This window comes from Hetaerina americana, unplaced genomic scaffold, assembly GCF_022747635.1.
Source record: "Hetaerina americana unplaced genomic scaffold, ioHetAmer1.1.p SCAF_2, whole genome shotgun sequence".
NCBI classification, from domain to species: domain Eukaryota; kingdom Metazoa; phylum Arthropoda; class Insecta; order Odonata; family Calopterygidae; genus Hetaerina; species Hetaerina americana.
The window spans coordinates 108,051,882-108,077,548 of record NW_027286763.1 but is presented as its reverse complement, the minus strand read 5'-3'; the positions used below and the strand labels follow the sequence as shown (position 1 = coordinate 108,077,548).

The 25,667-nt window shown below is 36.2% G+C and overlaps 1 protein-coding gene across 1 annotated transcript; it reads left to right on the top strand.

The window, feature by feature from the left end:
* Window positions 1–4,072: 4,072 nt before the first annotated feature.
* LOC139688369 (zinc finger protein 701-like) lies at window positions 4,073–12,291 on the top strand. Its single transcript, XM_071585904.1, has 5 exons — window positions 4,073–4,310; window positions 4,490–4,660; window positions 6,955–7,179; window positions 9,443–9,566; window positions 11,429–12,291. Exons 1-5 carry the CDS (start codon window positions 4,176–4,178, stop codon window positions 12,085–12,087), a joined length of 1,314 nt encoding a protein of 437 aa, XP_071442005.1. The 5' UTR covers window positions 4,073–4,175; the 3' UTR covers window positions 12,088–12,291.
* The last annotated feature ends 13,376 nt before the right edge of the window (window positions 12,292–25,667 follow it).

The window sequence follows — 25,667 nt, the reverse complement described above, 5'->3', positions numbered from 1 at the left end:
CATCATTCACTTTTCTTAACTAGAATGTAACTTTGATTTATAAGATTTATTAATGGATAAATCCTGGCAGCCTCCTTCCAGGACATTGTCATAAATTGTTTTGCTGAACACATTCTTGGGTTCTCTTGATATCTTATATCAATTGTGAGGCACAGGTATGCATTGAGGACTTCAAATAAAAAAATTCTTTGCAATCCAATAACAAATAAGCATTACCAAGTCTGATCAAAAATTAAACATTGAAAAGTAATTCTGGCACAATTTCATTGTTGTATAAAATGATTCCTAAGGATCATTTTTATTTCATTTTGAATGTTTTCATTAACCTGATATTACAAAACTTTTGCCACCTGGCAATGAAAACTTTACATATTGGCATAATTTCAACCTTTTATTCAACATAACAATTATCTATTTTACTAACCCAACACATCCCTTGAGGGCCAATGTCAATGCAACATTAGTAGGTACTAAACTCACTCTAAGCTTATTATCTATTGCATATTTAACATCACAAATGAGAATAAATTATATGATTTTATAAGACTTGGTAATAGATTTTTATTTGCCTTTCTGTGACTACTGTAAATTAAAGAATACAAAAGATAGGAAAGAGTTGGACCAAGTGTTATAAACACAAATAACTCTTGAATACAGGAAATAAAATAAAAAAATAAGTGTTGACCCCAGCTGATAATTTTTCAAAAAGGCATACCTGACAAGGACTTTTAAAGGGAATTGGAGGTTTATTCCCACAGAAACTGAAAAAAATACTATAGAGGAAAACTAATATTAGGAATGAAAGTATTTTCTTGGGTCAATAAGAAAGAAATCTCATAAATTCTATCCCAGATATTGCATAAGATACATATGACAAAAACAAAGCAAATACTAAAGAAATGATGAAACTGCTAATAATAGACCTGTATAATAAATAAATGGACGGCATTAACACCTTTGACATGATGGATAGCTCCTACATAGATGAAAGACATATGATAATGTATGGGGAAAAGGTTTTATTTTTGTGTAATAACACCCATAGTTATGGTGGTGTAGGTTTTCATAGGGGTAGTTTGAAGGATTCTACATTCTTGGGTTTCACCACGTTGTTGTTTAATGCTGACATCACTTACATTTTCATCAGTTATATATTCAAAAACTTTTTAGAAGAAAACAATATCTCGAGATAAATTATCCAAGGTATTAAATTAGAATAGCATTGCTTTCATTTTCTTCTCATGGGCGTGAGCCTGGTTTAGAGATCCTTAAGTGTGAGTATTTTTGCTACCCTTTACAATGAATGTGATTGAATTTAAGGGCCATAGTGAGGAGAAAACGGTTTTTCTAAATAAAACAAAATTATCTCTTGAGATAAATTATCTTAGGTAATATATTGACATTAGAATGCTTCCTTTTCCCCTTCGAGAGAGTTTTCGCTAAATTTTACAATGACCACAATTGATCATAATGATCGTGGAGAGGAGAAAATGGTTTTTTACATATTTATCATTGTATATGGAACGAAATATCAATTTTCGATCCAATATTATTTATATGATTTTCTTTTTTTCGTTGCAATTAGGCGATTTTCCTGGTGGCAACGGTAAAGTTTTATCAAAGATAACTCTTACAACGAAAATTACATATATACACGCACTAGAAAATCAGATAAGAGAAAAAATATTTTTACATAAAATGGCACTTCCACATCATATACAAACAAACTTCCACATCACATACAATATGCCGTTCATATCACACACAAAAAATATTTTAATAACTACAATGAATTATTTTCAGCCTCAACTTTGTGGAAGTTCATTCTAATAAATGAAAAAGAAACACTTTGTTCCAATCCACCACTTTATTACAGGTACGACTAGTTTCGACGCTACGGCGTCATCCTTAGGTACAAAGTTTAAAGTCACAATCATTGTATATACAGGTATACCCTCTTCTGGAAAGGGTAGGGGAGTTGTGGGAAGAGGGGGCGGGGAGGGGAGCACGGGGGTAGGTACGAAAGAATGTGGGAAAGGGTAGGAAACACCAGGAAAAGCATTAGTGAGTGGGAAGGATTGGAAGGTGGGTTAAGAGAGGGGAAAAATTTCATTGGTCGGTATAATTTGAGTCAATGGCTAATGGGGATAAAGGTACGGGTTAGGAGTCAATGGGAGTTAGGGGGAAGGGGTTAGTGGTTCTGTTTTTCTGTTATTGCTAGGGAGGCTTCTAGGAGAGGTGATACGTTCTCAAACAGAATGTCATTGAGTAAGGATGTTTCTTCATTGTTCTCCGGATCTCCAACTCTTCCTTCTTGTCCATCCTCCTCCCTTTTTCTTCACGATGTAAAATTTTGGGGATGAAATCACTGGTGTGATTTTCCTCCCACAGGTGTTCGGCAAAGTGGGATTGGGTGAGGTTACACTTCTTGTAGCACCTCTTGTGTTCCTCCGCTCTTGTCCGCACCGCTCGACCACTCTGCCCGATGTACCTCGCACTGCAATCCCCGAAAACCATTTCATATATCCCACTATTTTCCAGTGGCTATAATAATAAATATCCTCCGTGTCATATTATCTACTTGGACCCCCCACCCAAGATCTCTTGTTAAGTAAATGTCTAAATATTTGCATTGACAATTGGTACATAGGATTCTTTCTCCAAAGAGGGTATAAATTTCCTTTTCTGCATTCTTTTTGTATGTGTCCGCTACTGATTTGGTTAAATCTAATGAATATAATTGACCTTTTCTCGATTGGATATGCAATCTTTCGTTGCAGAATAGCACCCCTTTCGAATAAGATTATAGAAAACAGACACACTCGCCACATCAACGCTTAAACTGCCGAAATTCAACCAGTTTTTCCATGCACGTAAAACACACCAACCAGGGATAATTTGAATCCTTCACAACCTAATAAAATATTTCATAAAGAGATATTTACCAAAGAACGCACGAAACTCCTTTTACTTAAGTACCACAATACTAGTTGACAAGTGAAGAGAATATATAAACCAACTATTAAATAATTTCATTTAAGATTGCCTACAAAGATAATTAAAACAAACACATCACACGGACAAGTAACCTTAGTTTAACATCCACCAAATCCTCTCTAGTCTTTTCCAGCATGAGTTGTAATTTGCTATTCCCGCCGAAAACATTCAACAAGAGACCGCAACTACTTAAAACACAATCTAAAGGGCTGAAATTCGGCTTTAACGCCCATCCCGATCTTTTTAAAGTACTCCGAATGATTTACTGAATAACCCAACCTTAGAAGTATGATAACAATGTTCGCAATTTACTTGAATTAGTTTTAAAAGTTTCTAAAACAACATTAGCATACAAAATAAACAAATTCCCAGCTCGGCACTACCATTTCGGTTGAACGAGGATCCTAATCTGGGTCAGAACATATGAACATATATATCGAAATTATTAGACGTATCACGTAACAAGGAGAGTGAAATTACAGTAAGCTAATTTTGAAATGATAATGAGGTGATTGAGTATTACTGGCATCGTTTAATATTAATTTGACATCGAAAAAAAAAGATTCACATCGTTAGTTTGGTTCCTACGCGCCCAAGGATTAATTTGATGTTTATTCAGAAAATATCTGAATGGATAAACGGCAATGTGGAACTTGTATTATTTTGAATACACTCTAAAGCTGCAACGCATAATAACTATCGCTATTATAAATTCAAGGATATTCTTACATTTAGCCATCATAAAAAAAACCTTATTGAATCTTTTGACCCGGGTCTTTCGAATGAATGAACGGAACATTGACGAACTAATAATACTATTCGTTGTCAACTTAATATCAAAGAATTCCTGCCATCCTTCATCACCTGATAAACATATTAAAAGAGATATATTTTTAACTTTTACCTAATTACTAGATTACATCTAATTCGCCCAAATTATGTGTTAGTAGGATTAAGTCTTATCTTTCCATATCAATCCATAAGATTGTACTTCAAAAGAACTTCTCAAATGAATTGAACAGATGAAGAACGAAATGCAAGTGCCCAGCTGTAAAGTTGTTTACTCTGTAGTTAAAGCTTTTATAATAGTACTATTTTAAGTAAATTGTAACATATTGCATTATTATTTTATGTAAGATATTCCAGTAAGTCATTCGGAGTACTCTTAAACCTTCAGAATGTGCGATAAATCCGAATTTGAAGTCTGCAGGTTGTGTTTAAACAGTCGTGGATTGTTGATCAATGTTTTCGGCGAGAATAGGAAATTACAAATCATGTTGAAAAAGACTATAGAGGATATAATAGATGTTAAAGTAAGTTTAGTTGTCTGTGCAACGTGTTTATTTAAATTATGTGTGTAAGAAATCTTTGGTTAAATTAATAGTATTGGCTTATATATTTCGTACACGGTTGTCAAAAAGTATAGTGATATTTGGGCCAGAAGAGTAACGTGCATTTCAAGTTAATATCTTTTAATGAAATATTTTATTAGGTTGTGGAGGATGGAAATTGCCCGTGGTTAGTATGTTCTACCTGCATGGAAAAGCTTACGGAATTCCGGCTGTTTAAGCGTCGATGTGCCGAGTGTTTATCTGTTTTCTATAACCGCATCCAAAAGTGTTGCAAACCTGCAATGGAACACTGGGTAATCAATCGAGAGAAGGTCAGTTGTGTCCATAGTTTCTCTGCATAGTTCTACCAATGTGCATGATGAATGTATCTGTCTATTGGGATTGTTTTGTTATTTGGATGTATGCATGTAATTTTAACTTTTATACCTATATAATTTGTATAAGACTGGGTTAAATGGAAGAAGGGACCAATTGGTCAATTTTGACCAAATAAACACCGTTATCTAAATATCTATTAACAATATCGTTTAATTCACTCAAGTCTAAGTGTACTACGGTTCTGACAACCTTTTTTTCTCATTATTATTGTCACTACAATGCTTAGTGTCATGAGTATGCAGGGTTTTAGGGCGCAGTATTGTGTAGTGCTGGGGTCCTGCTAAGACACCCTCATAGAAAAGGTTTTTGCTATGAGGGTGTCTTATAAATTATTTGCAGGTTAATGCACTTATCTGTTCTGAATGTTTCTTTTGTATCTGCATGTGATTTAAAATATAGGGAAAAGGTAGTCAAGGGTTAGAAAAGAGGACTTTTTTACCATAAGGCCTGTATTTTATTTCTGGACATGTCATTATGGACATACCCTGCCAGTATAAAACTTAACTGGGTACCAGATATCTCCCTGGAAAACCATTAATGGTTCAGGGAATGGATCTGTCCTTCCCCTATTAATACCCTGTTAATGGGGGAATTTCACATGAAGGCGTATAGGGCTTAGTATATGATGAACCCTATTATCATCTATGAAATTGACCTTAATTTTAATTCATGTTCTTATGATTTATAAGGAGGAGAGTAATGCCCTGAGCAATGGCAACAAGGGTAGGGAAAGCCATGGAGAAGAATTTGTTGAAGGAACATTGACCAATGTTTTGGTATTGAATAGTGCCAAGGAAGCTATTGACCCTTCAGTGCATACAGTTCAGATTGAGAACACTAATACAGCATTTAATCAGCAAAATTTTATGCCCAATAATAATACAATGAAGTTACAATTGAGGTGGGTAAATTACTTAGTTATTCTGCAATTTTGCTTTTCAGTCAATACTGATAATTTTCCCAAAGTTGATTATTAAGGTGAGTTTTCATTTCTTCTTAGGCAGGGTTAAATAAATGCTTCAGAATTCATTTTCTCTCCCCCTACCAAAACTTACACTCAAATGGTAAACATACAGGGTGCAATCAATAGGTAATGCAAAATGTTTTTCGCAAAAAAGTAATTTATTAAAAATATTTGCACAAATACTTAAAATTCTTCAAAGTGCTCTCCATGAGCCTCAATAAATTTTTTTCCTACCATGAATGGTATATGCCCTAGAATGCATCTTCGGGGATCCCTCACAAGGTTTTCATCACAGCTGATTGGCTCTTTTTGATGGAAAAAATAGGTTCTCTTCAGGCCTATTATGATCTAAGAGAGCAAAAAGAAGTTGACTTGGGCAATGTCAGGACTATAGCATGGGTGAGGCAGCATTGACACCTGGCGTTTGGCTAAGAACTCATCTCATGGACTCGTAACAAACTGTTTCAGTGCACATTGCTGTGAGGGAATTGTTAGCTAGCAGAGATGTCTTTTGTCACCCTGATGGACCTTTTTTAGATTCTTTACAGTACATGAAGGTACAAGGCTACTACTGTCTGCCCTTGAGAAAAACAATCATTTTGGACCACTTCTTTGCTTGCCAAAAAGATATTGTTGTAATTTTTGCTGTTTGAAGGCCACCCAGAGCATTTGTTTGTCATTAATTAGTTTTTGGCCCTCCTTAAAATGGGCTATAATCACCATGTAACTTGTGAGTAAAACAGAGCAGAGTCATTGTAAGCCTCACCAATAATTTTCTTAGTTTGCTCAAAAGATTTTTCAAGCATAGCAGAAAACTTAGTAAATGCATAAGGTTGTTCAATTGTAGATTCCTTTTTTTATGACACATTTGGCACCACTTACAGTGTACCAGAACTAATGTCCTGACATTTCAATATCTTGAAGAGCACTGAGACAGGTTTTGCAGCCAAGCTTAGTATCCTCCTCACTAAGTCTTAGCAGTTTCATCCAACTCCAACCAATAAAAGTGGAGTGAGAGAAAAAGTTCAGTTGCATTGCATTCAGGATACACCCTGTATAATTATATATAGTCCCTTATAAGTATTTGGTACAAGCAGTTTAATTGCCACTTGTCGAATGTTATTTGTTTCCATAAAGTCCTGCATTGTTCTGCTAGAATTATATAATAGGCTGACCTGGAGGTTTTGTTGCCTTGATGATCTTATTTTGAAAAGCTGGTAGAATAATATCACTAAATTTCAATCCATGCATGCTTTGCAATAGTTTCCTGGTGAGATCAAGAAAGAGAATGATGCCTATACAAATGCCAGTAACACTGTTGACAGTAGTGCTGTGGTTGTGGGAGATGACATGATCATTGTCAAAGAGGAGGTTGATCCAGCCAGTGAATACTCAGCTTCTCCGGTAAGGGATATTGATTCCTCAATGTTCCCATCCATGCAGGAAGGTTGCAGTCATTGGCCTGATAATGAAGAAGGAAGGAATTTGGTAAGTGCATATTCTTGTCATGAGTGTTATTTGCCATCTCTTGGCCTAATAATCAGGGCACATTGCTAAATAAGGCCCTTACTGATGTTGGAGTGAATTTCGTTTCCATGCTAGGTCCAGTAATTTAAGCATCAGCCTGGTAAGTTTAAAGATCAGGTGATCAACTCCCAGGCAAGGAAACATTTTTGCACTTGTGAACTGCTCAATTCTGCCTACCCCCCCTCTTCATAGTTTTCCCTAATGTGTGTTCCTATCCATTTCCCTTTTGTCTATTTCCATGTGAATGAATATTTGTTTTTCATATTTAAGGATTTCGTGTATAAATATGTATTTGGCTAAATTTGCTTGTCTCTTTCTTTTGGCTATGCATGCCACAAATGCACTTTTCCTATCCTTTATGATGTTGTACAATTGCTTACCTACTGTCCTTCCTCTTGTGTCATCTAATTCTGTCATTGGTGAAACAGTCCTCTGATGCCATCTTTTGGCCAAAGAATTTTAGCACATGCTTTTATAAGGCTCTCATGGATCACAGTGTAAATTAGGTTTCCCCTGTAGTTTCCCTGGTTTCCCATCAAGTCGAAAGATCCAGTGTTTAAGTCCCAGTCAAAGAAATATTTTAGCATTTGGTGGACTCAATGATCACATACCAAACACCTTCCTGTTGATTGATATTGTTCATGTTTGAAAAGGTAGATAATATAGTCCTGGTCAATTAGAACAAAGTATCAAAGAGGATGGGTAGATTTGGTTGATAGTAAATCAGGCAATATGAAGGAATGGAAAAGTCATGGAAGCTACTTATCATTCAGTACAACAGACAACAGTTAAATAAGAGGAAACTTGTTCTGCCAGTACTCAAGTTTACTGATGACTGATGAAAATGTTCATGAGTTGGAGGTTAATGTGAGAAAATAAAGCAATTATTCATTTTTCATAACCAAAACCATTTAAAAAAGTTGGTCATCATAATTGTGTGTCCTGTGTATGAGGTTTTTATTTTTAGGAAAGTTGAAATGTATCTGTGTTCCATGTCTGTGCACAAATGTAAACCTACTCTAAATTGATAGACCACCATATAAATATTTGTAGTCCATTTCAAGAATGGTAAATATTAGCAATTTAACTATTATCAGTTGCAGGCATTCCATGTTTGAGAAAATGATAGATTTTCAAATAAATTTTGTGCCAGATTCATATTAAAAAATAGACTCAAAAGATACTTTGCCCTGATGATTTTATTTTGAAAGATTGACCATCTACCATAGTATATAGTATTGTGTGTATTTTTGCCATTAGTTTTATGATTAGATGAGAGAAGATTTTGGTGATTATGCATTCACTAGTGATTCTATTGAAATAAGGGATGTAGATGTCCAAGATAACCAGATTGTATGAGTAGATGAGATTATGATTCCAATTAGCCATAGTCAATGACTCCTCATTTTTTATTAAATGGGGTACACCTTGGAAATATTAGTTCTCAAGAGTCATTCTCTTCATTGCATATCTTATTCTTTTTAAAGAGAGAGGTTTAAAGTGTTGTAACATTTCACTTTCTAATACTTGCCTCTCTCAACTCAACAACTGGAATCCACTATAAGCCAATCTTCATCTCTGTATCTTTGTTTCCTCCTATCATCGTGTCATGCATGCCCAATCTTTCTTATTCCTCCCCTTACTTCCTTCCTTGACCAAAGTAATTCCCTCTATGCCTCATATGGCTAGCATTCCATTGCCAATTAATGTGCTTTCTGTATCCAACTTTATTCTCAGCCACCTTCTTTAAAATTCTCCCAATAACCATCTCCCTTTCTCTTCTTAACATGCTTTTTATAACTTTTATTGTTATCCTTTCATTCTACTTCATTTTAAGTGTCCCTTACGGACTGCAGTTTCTATTCTTCAGATAACAAAAATTGTCAGGAGCATTTAAAGATTTCCATTTACCATTTTTAATCCATGAAAATACATAATGTATTTACTTTTCATCATTGAACTTTAACATCACTAATCTCCTGTTAATTTGTGTTTAAAAATGGGCAATATCAGTTGATGTTGAATAGTTCAATAAATGCATATAAATTGTTTGAGGAAAAAATCAATTTTTGTTAATTAAGTATAGGCTTAAATTAATATTTTTGAGAAATGTACAAGTTATTACAACTTTGTATTTATAGTGTGATAGCTTTTGGGGCATTTCTTAATGTTTTACAAGTATATGCTGTACAAAAGTCTCATATGTTTGTCTTTGATCCTGCAGGATTATTCCAAGTATGTAGAATTGCATTTGCGTTCTGATGCAGATGTCAACATTAAGGAACTGTGTGATGCTGACATGGCACAAGATAGAGTATGCCTGAGAGAGAAAGGGTTGCATGCACAAGGTAAGGATAGCTCAGGAATCAGCTGTGCTTTCTTTTGTGACTTTCTGGTATTGGAGAACTCTTGGTGGTTAACTGTCATGGAGAGACCAAACTTTAGTAGTAATGTCTCGTTTATTTATTATTTTTATTCAACTAAAAATTAATTGTTTTTAATTATATTCTGCTACATTTCATTTAGGATTATATTATTTATACAGCAGAATTAGTTTGAAAAATAATTTGCTATAAAGTAAATTATTATGTTTAGCCAAGAAATATATACAATTTTGGGTACCAAAATAACATTACTACAATTATTTAATTAATAAAGTCATCTGGAAACCAAAATAACCAAAACTAATAAGTTACATAACTTAATATTTACTGTAAAATATTGTCATTTTCCTAGTCCAGATCTCTCTTTTTTCTTAGTTATGTCATGGCAATGGTTATTGCTTTATTTTGTGCATTTGTCTGAAAGCAGCAGCATAAAATGTCTGATTTTTCAATTTTTTTCTTACAAAAGAATATCATTGTTTAAGTGATATATTTATTATCCCATGAGTTAATTGTTTGTAAAAGCTTAGAAAAGGTTTTATTTTTCATTCTTGCACCTGCAAAAAATATATTTGCTTTGAAATGTTTACCTGCCAAATCAATACTTGTTCATTTTTCTTTGCTCAACAATAGCATAGGAAATATCTACCTGAGAAATTCAGTGGTGGCTCTAATATGAAAATTTTTCTTGCCATTTTATAAAAAAGCTTCTCTTTAGTTGTTAAAAAACTGGTAAATGAGATATAAATGGATATTCAATGGCTTTTTCCCTTTATGCTTTACATATATAAGATAATAATTGAAAACATAGGTTTAGAAGTTAGCTAAAGAGGTGAGCTGAATTTATTTGTGATGATATTTCTTTAGCAATTCAACAAAGTTTTTCTTCCTGTTTATATATCACTGTATACTGGTTAAATAGGCTTGTTAAAAAGTAATGCAATACAACATGGAACCACTTAGTTGTTCATTTCCTATGTTAATGATTTCATTAGCAACCACATAACTGTTCATTTTACTGCATGTACTAGGTTCCTTTTTCTTTGCTAAATAATAGCAGAGGAAATCTAATCATTTGCTTATTATCAAGTAACATAACATCAAAATATTTATTCTTCATTAACTAGGCCAATATTGAAGCAGCAGTAAGTGACTTTTAGTACCTTCTAATTTTAATCAACCCTAAGCTGCTCATGGATTGTATATGCTGGATGAAATCACCAATTGACATGGTGAAGAATACAGTAAAATTTTGTGGGAGGGTAATATTATTTAATTGATAGGTGATAAAATATTTTGATTATCAATGAAATGAAATAATTTCAAAAATATTTAAAAACAATTCTGAGATATTTTATAAAACCTCAGAATGAAGAGAGTATCTGCTCAAACAAATAAATAGCATTTTAGATTAGTCCATTTCTTATAAAGTTCAAATATTTATTTCTTTTTAATTACTGCCTACATCTAATTAATTGACCATTAATCTTTTTAATCAGGTATTTCCAGAAGCTAATAAGTGTTTGGCTTACCTCTTGGGCTTGAGTATGAATATATTTGACAGATTTTATGTGAAAAACAGTAATCAATATGGTCAGCATTAGGTGATGACAGATGCTTTGTTGTTGAGTGTGTATGCAAGAAAAAAAGAATATAAGATTATAACTATACTTGCCTACATATATCATTATATATGAACATGTCTATCTATATTGTTATTTATGTACATAAATGTGTATACACAAACTGGTGATAACCAATTTGTTCACTGCAGGAATTGATTATGCATTGACCATCTTCTTTTTCCTATTCTTCAAATCTTTCAGATAATGGCCAGAAACAAGATAGCATGGGAAAAGATGCGTCAGGCACTTTACTGCATGCTTGTCAAATTTGCTACAAAGTATTTGCACAAAGTGACCTTCTCAAAGCTCACATGATGCATGTGCATCTTAAGAAGGAGATTCAATTCAGATGCAATGTTTGCTGGGTGGTATACAAGTGTGAAAATGACCTTGAAAGACATAAACAATTGGTACACTCTCTGAAGAAGAAGCATCACTGTGAACAGTGCTCCAGAAACTTTCGCAATCCAAAAGAACTCAGATATCACATGTCAACACATACTGGAGAATGGTCATTCAAATGTTCAATATGTTTGAAAGGTTTTGCTCAAAAGATTTTTCTACAGAGGCACATGTTGATACATACTGGTGAAAGGCCACACAAATGTGTCATATGTTCAAAAGCATTCTCACTGAAGGGAAACCTTGGACAACACATGTTGATACACACTGGTGAAAAGAGACACAAATGTAATACATGCTTAAAAGCATTTACTAATAATGGTGATCTAAAGAGGCACATGCTGACACACACTGGTGAAAGATTATACAAATGTGAGATATGCTCAAAATCATTTACTCAGAATAGTAATCTTAAGACACACATGAAGAAACATACTCGTGAGAAATCATTCAAGTGATTACTACGTTTTAAAGCATTTGCTAACAAATATCACCTGAAGATTCATTCTTTGAAATATACTGATAAATAGCTCCATAAACGAGCATTATATATAAAAGCATTTGAACATTAATAACAATAAAATCATCACTATTATGTTACATGAATACTGTTGCTTGCTTCTGTGCTGTCAAAAAAGGTGCATGCAAGATGTCTTATCAACATTGCCTTAATTTAAAACAGTTCATTGGGATAAAACTGTGAAGATTATTAAGATGTAAAGAAACTGATAAAGAATTTTTAAATCCATAGAATAAAGTTACAACAATTGTGAAGATAAAATTACACACTTCAATTTAAAATTAGTCAACCATTGTACAAATGATAATGGAAGTTATATTTGTTAGTATCTGAGTTAAATTTACATGTATTTAGCTTTTTAAAGCTATGACTTCTAACATTAACTAGAAATTTATTTGTTTGAGAGACACATTGATGCCATATTTTGTAATACATATTATAATCATGGAGGTTTACTGATGAGAATATTATTCTCTCTGCAGCAATATATTATTTCCTTCCTTTGCTTATGTTACAAACTACATAACTCAAGTATGAATGTTTATAAAGTTTGGTTGGGGAAATTTTTATTTGTTAAATACAGTGATGGCTCTAATATAGAAATTTTTCTTGCCATTTTATAAAAAGCTCTTTAGTTGTTAAAAATCTGTAAAATGAGATCTAAATGGATAATCCATGGTTTTTCTCCCTTTATGCTTTACACATTATTTATTAATATTAGGTAATCTACCAGTTAAGGTAGGTTTTTGTATGGACGTAATTACTAATTAAATATTTTGTGACTCCTTACAAAACAATCCAGCAACCTCCTCTACATCAGGTCTCTCTTCAGCTCTGAGTATTTTCTTCCTCCCTTCATCCTGTCCAACATCCCTATCCTGTTCCTTCCCTTTCCTCATTTGCCCAACATTCTCCCCTCAATCACAGTCTTCAACATCCCACTGCCGGTCAATACCCCCTTCAGCCACTTTTCCTGCCTCCACAGGATTTCTCCCAACAAACCCCTCTCTTCCCCCACCATACCAAGTACTTTCTCGTTATTTTTCTTCTCTGTCCATTTAAACCTTCTCCAATCTTTTCCAGACCCACATTTCAAAAGACTCCAATCTACGTCTATCCACCTGCTTCAATGACCACATTTCCATGCCGTACATAGCTACGCTCCATATCAAAGTTTTTATGAGTCTTTTCTTAACATCCTTACTCAAAGTCACCATAATCAATTCCCTCCTCCTTGTGAAAGCCTCTTTGCCTAGCGCAATTCTTCTCCTTACGTCCTTACTACTTTGACCGTGTTGGTCCAAAACACTACTGAGATACGTAAATTGTTCTACCTGCTCTAGTTTTTGCCCTCCTACTTTAATGTTAAGCTTGGCCTTTTTCTTTCTAGAAAATCGCATAACCTTTGTTTTATTAATATTGATTCTCATCCCATACCTGTCGCACTGGATTTCCAATTCACTCAGCAATGCTTGCAGCCCCTTGGCTGACTGACAAACTAAAGCTTGGTCATCAGCAAACCTAACTGATTTTACGAATTGCCTGCACACTTTCATTCCTACCTTGAGTTCTTCCCATGCCTCTTTGATCATTTCCTCTGCATACAGGTTGAACAGCAACGGTGATAATGGGCAACCCTGCCTTACACCTTTTCCTAACACTCCCCAACCGGACTCCCCGTTTCCCACTCGCACCTGAGCAGTCTGAGACATGTACAGGTTGCGGATTAGCCTCCTTTCCCTCCAATCTATTCCTATTTTCTGCAATATACTCATTAGTTTTTCCCAATTCACTCTATCAAATGCTTTTTTGAAATCTACGAAACAGGCAAATACCTCCTGGTTGTGTTCTATATTCCTCTCAATTAATAATCTCATTACTGCAATGGCATCACGTGCAATCATCCCCTAAGTAATCATTTGCCCTACTCTCTATCCTTTTGTTTATGATCCTGAGAAATACTTTAGCTGCGTGGGATATCAAACTTATTATCCTATAGTCCTCACATGATGTAGCCTTTACCTTTTTCGTAATTGGAACTAGAACTGATCTCACAAAGTCTTCTGGCCAGATTCTTTCCTCATAAATACTATGGTTCAGCCCATATAGCCTCTTCCTCCCACATTTTCCCAAGCATTTTAAAAAATCCGCAGGAATGTTATCCATCCCCATGGCCTTATTTAGTTTCATCTCCCTTAATGCCCTTTCTATCTCATTGTCTAGTATGCCTGGACCTTAGCTGTCTTCCTCTACGTCATTTTCTTTTTCAATGTCTAACTTTGTTGGTGTAAGTTCTTTACTATACAGTTCTTCTATATACTCCTTCCATCTCTCTTAGATTTTTCTTGCTTCAACTATTTCCTTACCTGCCTTATCTCTAACTGCAATTGTTGATCTCCCTTTCTTACTTCCCGATAAAGATTTAACTTTGCTGTACAGCGCACCAATTTCACCCTTCCTCTGCAGACTTTCCATATCCTTGCACTGCATCTTCTACCATGTTTCTTTTGCTTTATTTGTTGCCCACCACAATTTATTGTTTAATTCTTTGCACTTCATTTTGCCTAATTCTGTATTTACATTTTTCCATTTTTGCCACTTATCCATCTTTGTTATCATCTCATCCGTGATCTATGGTTTACAGTCCTTTTAGCGTTAACGATTCCAATAGTGTCTTTTGCGGCTTTAGACAACCCTTTCTTGATACTTTCCCATTTTCTTCGATAGTACTCAGCTCTTTACCATCCTCCATGATTTCCTCTACTGCCTGTTTGTATTCTTCCTTTTCAACCCAATTAATGCTTCTACATTCCATTTTCTAACTCGCTGCCCCTGCCTTATCTTTTTGAAACGGACGCTACATTTCATAACAACTAAATTGTGGTAAGAGTCCGCCTCCACTCCCGGGAAGCGGTGCGAATTTATCACACTGTTCCTAAACCGGTGTCTAACCACGATATAATCTAGCTGATACCTTTCTGAGTCAGCTGGCATTTTCCATGTATACCTGCGTCTTTTGTGGTGTCTAAACCAAGTGTTGGTGATAACAAGCCCGTGTCTCCTACAACTGCTTTCTCCCTGCAGTCATTCCTTGTGCCTAAACCATAGTCCCAGACCTCATCACCATCTCTTCCCTCCCCTATGGTTGTATTCCAATCCCCATCACTATCAAATGTTTCCCTGCAGGAACACACGCGATTATGTCCTCTAACTGATCATATATCCTATTGACCTCTTCTTCCTTATGGTTGCTTGGTGGCATGTATACCTGAATAATAACCATGTTTGTTGGTTCTGCTTTTATCTCTATTAGTAGTATTCTATCTGTTACCTGCTCAATGTTGACTACGCTTCTTCCTACCTCTTCATTTAATACTATGGCAACCCCTCGTTGGCTCTCGTCCCCACCGCTGTATATTATTCTATAATTATAACTCCAATAATCCCCGCTATCCTTCCATCTCACCTCGCATAGACCTAAAATATCTATTTTTCCCCTTTCCATCTCACGCTTAACATTCTCCAATTTCCCTGTCCTCATCATTGTCCTAACATTTCACGTTCCTATTCTAACTGATTTGGTCTTCTTCCCCTGCGTCCTCTGTCCTGCTGCTGCTGGTTTTCCCTTGCAAGGGTTTCGTGGGATGACGACCGCAGAAGCCTTGCCTCGCCCGCTGCGGGGCACGACACACGGCTGATTGGGCCGAGCCCCATAGTTGCCAGGACTTAAAATCTCTGTATAGTCCATCATGTTAATATTGGGAATAATAATTGAGGTGTTTTCCCATTGCCTTCCTCAATAGTGTTTTTAACATGACACCATCACTTACTGGCCGCCCCTCTGGGGTCAGACGCCATTGCAGCCGCCTCACTGAGGAACAGACGCTGTGTGGACTACCTTTCATCTGGCTCCTAACCTTCAACCTATCTGGCATGGGTGACCCTACCAGGAGCAATTATTATTACTCCCGCCACCCGCCAGCACAGCTCTAGGGGTCATTGGAACGCACAAGCCCTTCCACCACGTCAAAGTTGTAGTCCGGGAAGGGCTTTACATACATAAGATAATAATTGAATACATAGGTTTAGAAGTTAGCCAAAGAAGAGGTGAGCTGAATTTACTTGTGATGATATTTCTTTACTATTTCAAAGTTTTTATATATCACTGTATACTGGTTGAACAGACTAATTTCTCCCTTAGAATATTTAAAGTCAAAAGTAATAATATGTTTTCTCCTATGCCTTACCTTTCCCATCCTGTCTTTCTGACAGCATCATGAATGCTGCTCTGTGCACAAATATACATCTTGTCCTATATCAATGACATCAAATTATTGCTAAAGGCAGCAAAAATTTCTCCTGTTTTCATTGTCTTGGTCATAATAACTCCACAATTCCATCTCATTTGAACTTTCAGTTCTCTCTGCATCAATTTCCATTATATATAAAGCTTTTACAGCTCACCTCCACTGTAAGGTTTGCCTTGACCTATCACAGAAACGTAGCTTAGCATCTTTTCTGAAAGTCTGAGCATATCCCTGAGGCACTAAATATGGCAATAAAGGCACTAATTGCTGTCACTCTGATGAGAGCATCGGCGACCACATTTTCTACTCTGGAGACATGACAAATATTTGTGGTGAATTGGGAGATAGTCTAAATGACAAAATTGTCTAGGGGAGCACTGATCAGCCTTCTTTTCCAAGGCAAACGTTAAAGGCTTGTGATCGGTATAGACTGTGAATGATCTCCCCTCCACCATGTGGCGGAAATACTTAATGGCGTTGTACATGGCAAGGAGTTCACAGTCGTATGTGCTGTAATTTCATTCAGTTGGTGTCAAATTAGTTGTGTAAAAGGCAAGCGGCTGCCACTTTTGCCCACATTTCTGCTGTAAGGCTGCACCAAGTGAAATATCTGATGTGTCTACGACGAGGGCAAGCGGAGTGTCGGGGTTGGGATGGGCTAGAAAGGCAGCTTTTGCAAGGCTGTCTTAACAGTTGTTGAATGCCTGTAGCCTCTCCGCCGACCAGGTGATAGGTTGGTTCCTCTTTATCTACCCTGTGAGGGCACTGTAGAGTGGAGTCTGAAGAGTGACGACGTTGGGGTTGAATCGCCGGTAAAACTTCAACATGCCTAAAAACTGGCGCAGATCCTTCACAGTTTTTGGTTCAGGAAAATTGGTTATGGCACTCACTTTCTCTTCGAGAGGCCAGATACCGTCCACCGTGACAGAGTATCCTAAAAAATCCACTTTAGGTGCACCGAACACGCATTTCGCAGAGTTAATCAATTGGCTGTACCGAGAAAAGCTGCCAAATATCTCCTTCAGGTGTTGCACGTGCTACTCAGCTGGCGAGGAAGCTACTAATATGTCATCCATGTAGCAATAACAAAAGTCCAACCCCCTGAGTACTTCGTCCATGAACCTTTGAAATGTCTGTGCCGCATTGCGGAGTCCGAAAGACATAAACGGAAACTCGAATAACCTGAAGGGCGTTATGAGGTCAGTCTTGGGGATATCTTCAGGAAATATCGGAATTTGGTGGTAGGCACGCACAAGATCTAGCCTGGAAAACATCGATTTGCCGAATGAGGCGTGCGCAAAATCCTGTATGTTGGGCCATGGATATTTATCAGGTAAGGTGCGAGCATTAAGGGCTCTGCAGTCCCCGCAGGGTCGCCACTCGCCGATTTTCTTTGGGTCCAGATCGAGAGCAGACGACCAGTTGCTTTCGGACGGACGCACAATCCCTAATTTGAGCATTGCCTGGAATTTGCGTTTTGCGAGGGCAAGCCTGTCTGGTGCCAAACGACGTGACTTACACGAAACGGGCTGACCTGGCGTGGTGCGAATATAATGCATTGTAGAATGGTCAACGCTATGAGGGACGCCTGCGGGTCTCGTGATTTCTGGGAAGTTAGCAAGCAATTCGTGGTAACGAGAATGACCGCTCACAGATTTCACTTGATCGGGAGAAGGCTGGGCAAAACTCCCGAGGACTAAAATGGTAGTGAATCCATCGACCAATCTCTGGTTACGCATGTCCACCAATAACCCGCAGAATTTTAGGAAGTCCACCCCAATGATAGGTTGTGATGCGTCCGCGACAACGAAACGCCACGAAAAATCGCGACGGAGGCCGAGGTTAAGGCTAAAGGTCATTCAACCATATGTACAAATAACACTGCTGTTAGCAGCAAACAGCTCGTAAACAGTCTTGGAGCGGGGCCCTTTCACTTTTACTCTAGGAAAACACACAAATCGGACCCAGTATCTACCAAAAACAGCACCTATGTGTTTTGGTCTGTCACGTACAAGCGGCATGGTCATCGGCGCCAAACCGACGGTGGTACCAGGAAACGTCTCTTCCATCCGACTTCTGTGAGGACCCAAGGGACAGGCTTCGTTTTCGGCTCCGTGAGCGTGAGCAACTCCACCTAGTGCCGCGATTGACGGACAGGGCAGCCACCAGGCGCGTCAAATCGTCGACGCGCTTCATCAGGGTGTCGATTATGTCGTCAGTTGCGCTTGTCGCCATGTTGGATACGGCTGCCGTTGTGTTGGGTGCGCTTGCCGGTATGTTAGAAATGCCTACCGCCATGTTGGCTACCTGTGACCGGAGACATACCTCGCCGATTTTGTCGGCGAGCACCGAAAATCCGTCTAAATCGATGCCATCGTGAGCCATCAGGATGGTCTGCATATTCATTGGCAGGCGATTTAGCCATAGTGAACGCAGGAATTCCTTGTTTACGGATGGACCGGCCAAATTTCGGAGGTGAGGTAGAAATTGGCTTGGCTTCCGATCGCCGATTTCTTCATGCTCCAGCAGCCGCCTAAGTTTGTGTTCGGTGGATGTGGAAAGGCTTCGGATTAACTCGGATTTCAGCCGCTCGTATTTTCCTTCGCTAGGGGGGTCCGTGATGATGTTTTCTACCTCCTGGGCGTAGCGATTCTCTAATACGCCGACGACTTCGTAAAACTTTGTCGAGTCTTGCGTTATACCGTTTAGAACGAACTGACTCTAACTAAGAAAACCATGGACTGGGTTTTTCCACCCAAAAGGGTGGCACACGGACAGACACGCGATTAAGGTCCGCATTTGCCGGTTTGCTGGCCATAATGTACCGCGATCACACAAACACCAATGCAGCGTCACCGGACCACGTGGCCCCACAAGAACAAAAAAGGAAAACTGAGCAGGGACTTCGTCGTCGTTCTCTAGTGCTGTCCTCTGGTGGGAAGACTACGAAGACTCCATAGTTGACAGATGAAATGTGGTAACGGCCACACCCCATAACAAATGAGTAAAATGTCATGCATCAACTTCTCTGTTGCAATTTTGGGTCCTGTATCTTTCCTTGGGTACATATCATACACCAAACATATCCACCCTCTGCTTCACAAAGTTTGCATGATTGAATGCCAAAACGACCATTTTATAATGCACATATTCCAGCCTAGACATCCTTTCAAAAGTAATAACCAATGATCAAGATCTATCAAGGAGATGTGGCTCTCAGATTATTTCATATACATTGATCATTAAAAGGCTTTATTTTACACAACTTTTAGGGATACTGCTGTGGCCTCAATAAACAATTCATTATCTGCAAAATAGAAACCTCAAGAGGAGAATAAAACTTTTCTCACTAGTTATTTTTACAAAATGAGGATTATCAAGATTGGATAGCAAGTGAAAAAGCTGCTTATATAGGGCTTCAGTTTAATACCCTGTAACAGGATCTTTGCAAACAAAACTCCATTATCTTCTCACTGGTGTCAACAATCTTTATTGAAGATTTTTCTTTTCTGCTGCATAGTTTTTGCATTTACTGTACATGTTAAAAAAATTTTTAGCTGCATAATGTGCTAGCATTTATAGTAATTGATAAAATGTTCAAATATTTCATCTAACTGATTTTAATCAACTAAGTCACAATTTCCACCCATCTCAAATCTAGCAGGGAATCTAGACCTGGGATTTCCTCTTTCAACTCAAATACTGAAATGTGATTACATTGTATTCTCTTCATCATCATCCTCCACCCAAAGAAGAAGGGAAATCAAAGGAAATACAAGTTCTCTAGGTATGTTCATAATTATTTGCTCATAAGAACTACAAAGGAACTCCAAAAAAACAAAATATTACCAAGAATACACAGCACAACTAAACCCACTTTCCTTGGAAAAGTGATAAGGGTAATAAAACATTAAGTTGCTCCTTTGTTTTGAGAAGACTAAAAAGCTTTTATGAAAACAAAAATTTCCATTGCGTCTACTTTGAACACCATTGAGTTTAAAAAAATTATGCTACATGCAGTCTATTGATCTGAAAAAAACTGAATCTGTAGATGCATTTCCTCAGGAAAAATCATTTTATATGGTGATTTATAGACTATACAGTGATAAGGATATCGAAGTAGTCTTTTAGCTGGCTGTAAACACTGTATTCAAAATATATCATTGTCTCAAATGCCTCTTGCTGCTTGTTCTGCATTGTAATGCTAGGAACTGTGACACAAACATTCATCACCAGTTTGTATACATACATTTATGTACATTAATAACTATACAGTTAAACATGTTGTAAACAAACATATGTATGCATTTGTGTTCATAAAGATATGTATACATGTCTTTTTACATACACACTCACCTGTCTGTCTGTTTATCCTCCTAACTTCAGTCATGCTAAAATCCCTGGAACAAAGCATCTGTCATCACCAAATGCTGACCCCATTGATTTAATTTGTTTTTCACATAAATTCTGTCAAATATATGGTACTGAAAACACACAGGTGTGCTGGAAAGTTTTTAGATTCCCAATTTAACTTATTTAGAAGAATAATGCTCGGGAAATGGCATGGAGAAAGAAATTTAAATGAAATCATTCTTTGAATATCATATCAATTGCAAACATCTAAAATGCCTTTGGATAGTACTCTTCTTTGGGTAGTACTAGATTGTACCTTTGCATCTTCCAGATGTTGACCTTTTTGCACAAAAGTAGTGCCATCCACATATAAAACAGATCTAGGTTTCATATAACAGGAAAAATCATTAATCATGATGATAAAAAGTACTGGGTCAAGCAAAGAGCCCTGTGGTACATCATATTTTACTTTAAGAGCTGCAGATCAACAGCCATCAAGGTCAACCACCTGGTGGCAATCATCTGAATATGACTTCATTAGTTTCAGTGCAACTCCATTAATACCATGATATTAGATAAAATAAATAAAATGCTATTCTTATTAGAGAGAATGATATCTGACTATTATTTTTCAATACTTTTGAAATTATTTTATCTCGTTGGTAATTAAAAACTTACCACCAATCAATTTACTAATATTGCCTTTGTACAAAATTTTACCCTAATATTGACTATGCCAATTCTTGATTTCACCTAACATGTATACCCAATGAGTACCCTATTATTGACTTAAAAGAAGTAGGTAGTATAAGTCACTAATCACTGCTTCAATATCTGCCCAATTAATGAAGAATAAAAATTTTGATGTTTTATTACCTGGTAGCATCTAATGCTTGGATTTCCACGGCTAATATTGAGCAAAGAATAAGAAATATAGCTGAAACTTCCCATTGTGTGGTTGTAAATGAACTCATTATGAATGAAATTATCTAATGAAGTGGTTCCATACTTCTTTGCATTGCTATTTAACATGTATACTTGAAAGGTACACTTTGAAAAAAAAATATATTTCTAACAGAGACTTCAAGGATTAGTAAGTATGCACTCAAAACAAATTGATTTTTCCTCAAATACTTTGCTTGAATTAATTAAACCTTACAGCATTAGCTAATAATGTCCGATTATAAATATAAGTCAACAGGAGGATTCAAAGATGAAAAGTAAAAAAAATCCATTTACTTCGATTGATAGAGATGTTTATTTGGGCAAAATTAACACCTAATGGTCCCTTCTTCTATTTTACTCTTTGTCATATACAAACTATATTAGGCATAAAACTTATACTTACCTGCATATATACCTACACATTAATACATATGGAAAGACATACTTTCATCATGCATATTGGCAGAAGTACACTGAGAAATGACAGACTGGATCATTGTTTAGGTCTACACGCCATTAAGCAATCATAAGGAGGAAAAAATCGATAGGTTATATATTCAGGAGAGTGCTATATAGGACATAATTGGCATGTGTTTTTGCAGGGAAACATTTGGTAGTGATTAAGGATTCGAATGTGATAAAAGGTAAAGAAAGGGATGGGGATGAAGTAAGAGACTATGGTTTAGGCAAAGGCCTGACTGTAAGGAGAAAGCAATTGAGTTATTCAGGAGACAGATTGGGGTTATTCATCACAATACAGGTCACTCAGGAAGTACCAAATTATAATAAGGCCAAGTTTTAGGAACAGCATTATTAATTAGCACAATTTCCCATTATTGGATGTAGACTCTAATGCAAATCGTAGACATCTAATGCAAAAAGATAAGGCAGGGCCCGTGTCTTACAAAATGGAATGAAAGATCATTGACTGTATTAACAGGGAAGTAGTATCAGCTGACTGGAGAGAGAATCATGAGTAAGGGAAAGGAGCTAAGTACCATCGAAGACAAATTTGAATACATTTAAAAAGGTTATATGAAACCCATAAAATATATATGTACTTAACTGAATAGAAAAGCAAAAGGGAATCGTGTAATTATGGTCGAGATGATTGGAAAGATAGCTGAGAGACGAATGAGTGAATGCAAAAAATATTAGAAAGCACAAATAGTTAAACTGAGTTAAATAACATTAAGGTAAAAAGAATGATTGCGAAAACGCAGTGCGAGGGAATGGAAAATTTAAGGGGAATGCGTGAAATTGGTGTGCTTTCCAGGAAGGTAGACTGTATGATGCCCAACATATTTTGCGTGGTGCTGTTTTGGACTGAATTAATAAATTAAAGGCGAAAACCCACTTAGGAAGTATGAGAATTTCGTTGGAAAAAATATTCATTAAAAAAACAATTTCTCCAAATGAGATCGTGAATTTTTCTTTCATCTTGGGAAGTAAAAGGAACTGCATATATAAAACTTAAAAAAATGCGCTCGTTATAAATTATCCGAGAAATTAAATATTAAATCCGATCAATAAATCCATCATTCCGGAAGATAGAAAATATTCTCAGTACCAGCAATACCTATAAAACAATTACAATTTATTCACAATTTTCATACTGACACGAAAATGGTTTTACTGCATATTAATCATAAAAGATGCAACGAATTTTTGGCCTAATATGTCTTCGTTACTCATATGTTTTAATTTAATGGGTTTCACTCATCTTCTTTCGATTGGTTATCCTGTTCTTCGTTGCAGGATTACACCCCTTTTGGATGCGATTATAGAAATCAGACAAACACTCGGCTCATCAACGCTTAAACAGCCGGAATTCCGTAAGCTCATCCATACAGTTGCCACACACCAGCCAGGGATAATTTGTATTCTCCACAACGTAATTACACATTTTGAAAACAGGTATTAACAATCGAATTCACGAAACCCCTCAGGTCTAAACATCACTATTCTTTTTGACAACAGTGTACGGAATATATTAACCAACTACTTAATCATTTAAATGAAGATTTCTTACATAATTTCAAAGACACGTAACATGGATGACAAAACTTACTTTAATATCTATTAAACCCGTTTTAGTCTTTTCCAAGATTATTTGTAGTTTCTATTAATATTCTCGCCAAAAACAGTGGGTGATCAGCAGACCACGACTGCTTAAAGAATCTGCAGACTTCAAATTTGGCTTCAGCGCACATTCTGGAGGTTTTTATGTCCAATAATACAATGGACAAGCTGACATTAAAATAATAATTCTATATGTCACAATTTACTTAAAATAGTATTTGAAATTATTATAACTTGCATTTCGTTCTTCATCTGTTCCATCCCATTTGAGGAGTTCTTTTGAATTGCAATATCGTTTGATATATAGAGAGACGATCTTCATCCGGATCACATGTATCAAAGAAATGAACTCTAGTATTAGGTAAGGGAAATTATACATTTCCTATATTAATATGTTTATTAGGTGATAAAGTATGACAGGCATTCTTTGATATTAAGTTGAGATCAAAAAATTAATTAGTCCGTAAATGTTCCGCTCATTCATTCGAAAGACCCGGGTTAAAAGATTCAGGAAGCTTTTGTTTACCTAGACTAAATGAAAGAATACCCACGAATTTAAGCAAGAATCCGTTATTATGCGTTGTAGCTTTAGAGTAATATAAAAGTATCCCTAGTTCTTCTATGCCGTGTTTCCATTCAGTTCATATCTTAATTGACGTTAATTCTGTGAACGTTGACGCGGTCCCGCTGTTTTTAAAATTTAATACGTAAACTAAATTTTAAAATCTATTCAAACACATTTTTATTGTTTAAAGCCAGCATTTATGACTTAATTTTTATTGACAAAACTTATAAACCTTTATTTTGCTACGAACATACATCGACTAATGTAACTGATCCATCATCTTAGGTCCCTATTACATTATCATAATTATGAAAAGAATTTTTTTTTACCAGCTTCATTGCCTTCGAAAAAGAAAAGTAGAAATAAGTTAAACTCTTTAAAAATATTTAAATAACCTCGAAAATTTTGGAAAAAATATTAAAATTCTTCCTTCGAGCATTTATTTGGATATCGTTACTTTGAAGATTAGCACACGAAATGTAGCAGTGTTATAAATTTTGTTATCCTAACTCAAGAGTAATGCATAAATATTCGATGTCCTATTGTGTCGTTATTCAATTTAATTTCTACATGACGATGTACTTCTTGGGGGCCCCGTGGCGAGTATGAAAGGCACGTTGAAATAATTCTTCATGTTTTGACGTGGTCTTGAATCTTTAAAAATTCGAAACATGTATAGGAGAGAAATAAATGAATAATGTGACGTATTATCGGAGATTTTCAAATGCAAAAGTCTCCTTCAAGGACATAAAATCCTCTAAATGCAGTGGGACCGAGTCATCGGCCAAAGAATTATTTTAACGTTCCTGTAATACCCGCTTTAGGGCCTTCATTATAGATATCGTAAGGAAAGAACTGAAGAATTAGGCACTGGACTAATTATAGCATTTTTTATTACTCTAGAGCTACAGCAGCTGATGCATGCGTTCATTCAAAGTTTTCCTTCAATGTTGACATCGTACAAAAATGCATTTATGAATCTTTTGACCCGAATCTTAGATACGTAGGAACGGGCCATTGACGAGCTGAATCTTTTTCTTTCGATTTAATATTTAACTATCCCTGTGATACATCATCGGCTCATTAACATCTCATTAATACTTTAGTTAATTTTCATTTACCTAGTTACGTGATTAAGTCTAATTATTCCGGGAAATATGTGTGAAAAAGATTCAGATCCCCCCTTTTCGTATCAATCCATTGATTTTCAAGCAAAACTTCGGAAATAAACAGATGAAGAATGAAATGCAAGTGCCCAGCTGGGAA

Coding starts and splice junctions, on each gene's coding strand:
- LOC139688369 (XM_071585904.1), top strand. CDS start 4,176: ATGTGCGATAAATCCGAATTTGAAGTCTGCAGGTTGTGTTTAAACAGT. Junction 4,661..6,954: donor GGGTAATCAATCGAGAGAAG/GTCAGTTGTGTC, acceptor GCTTTGCAATAG/TTTCCTGGTGAGATCAAGAA. Junction 9,567..11,428: donor GAAAGGGTTGCATGCACAAG/GTAAGGATAGCT, acceptor CAAATCTTTCAG/ATAATGGCCAGAAACAAGAT.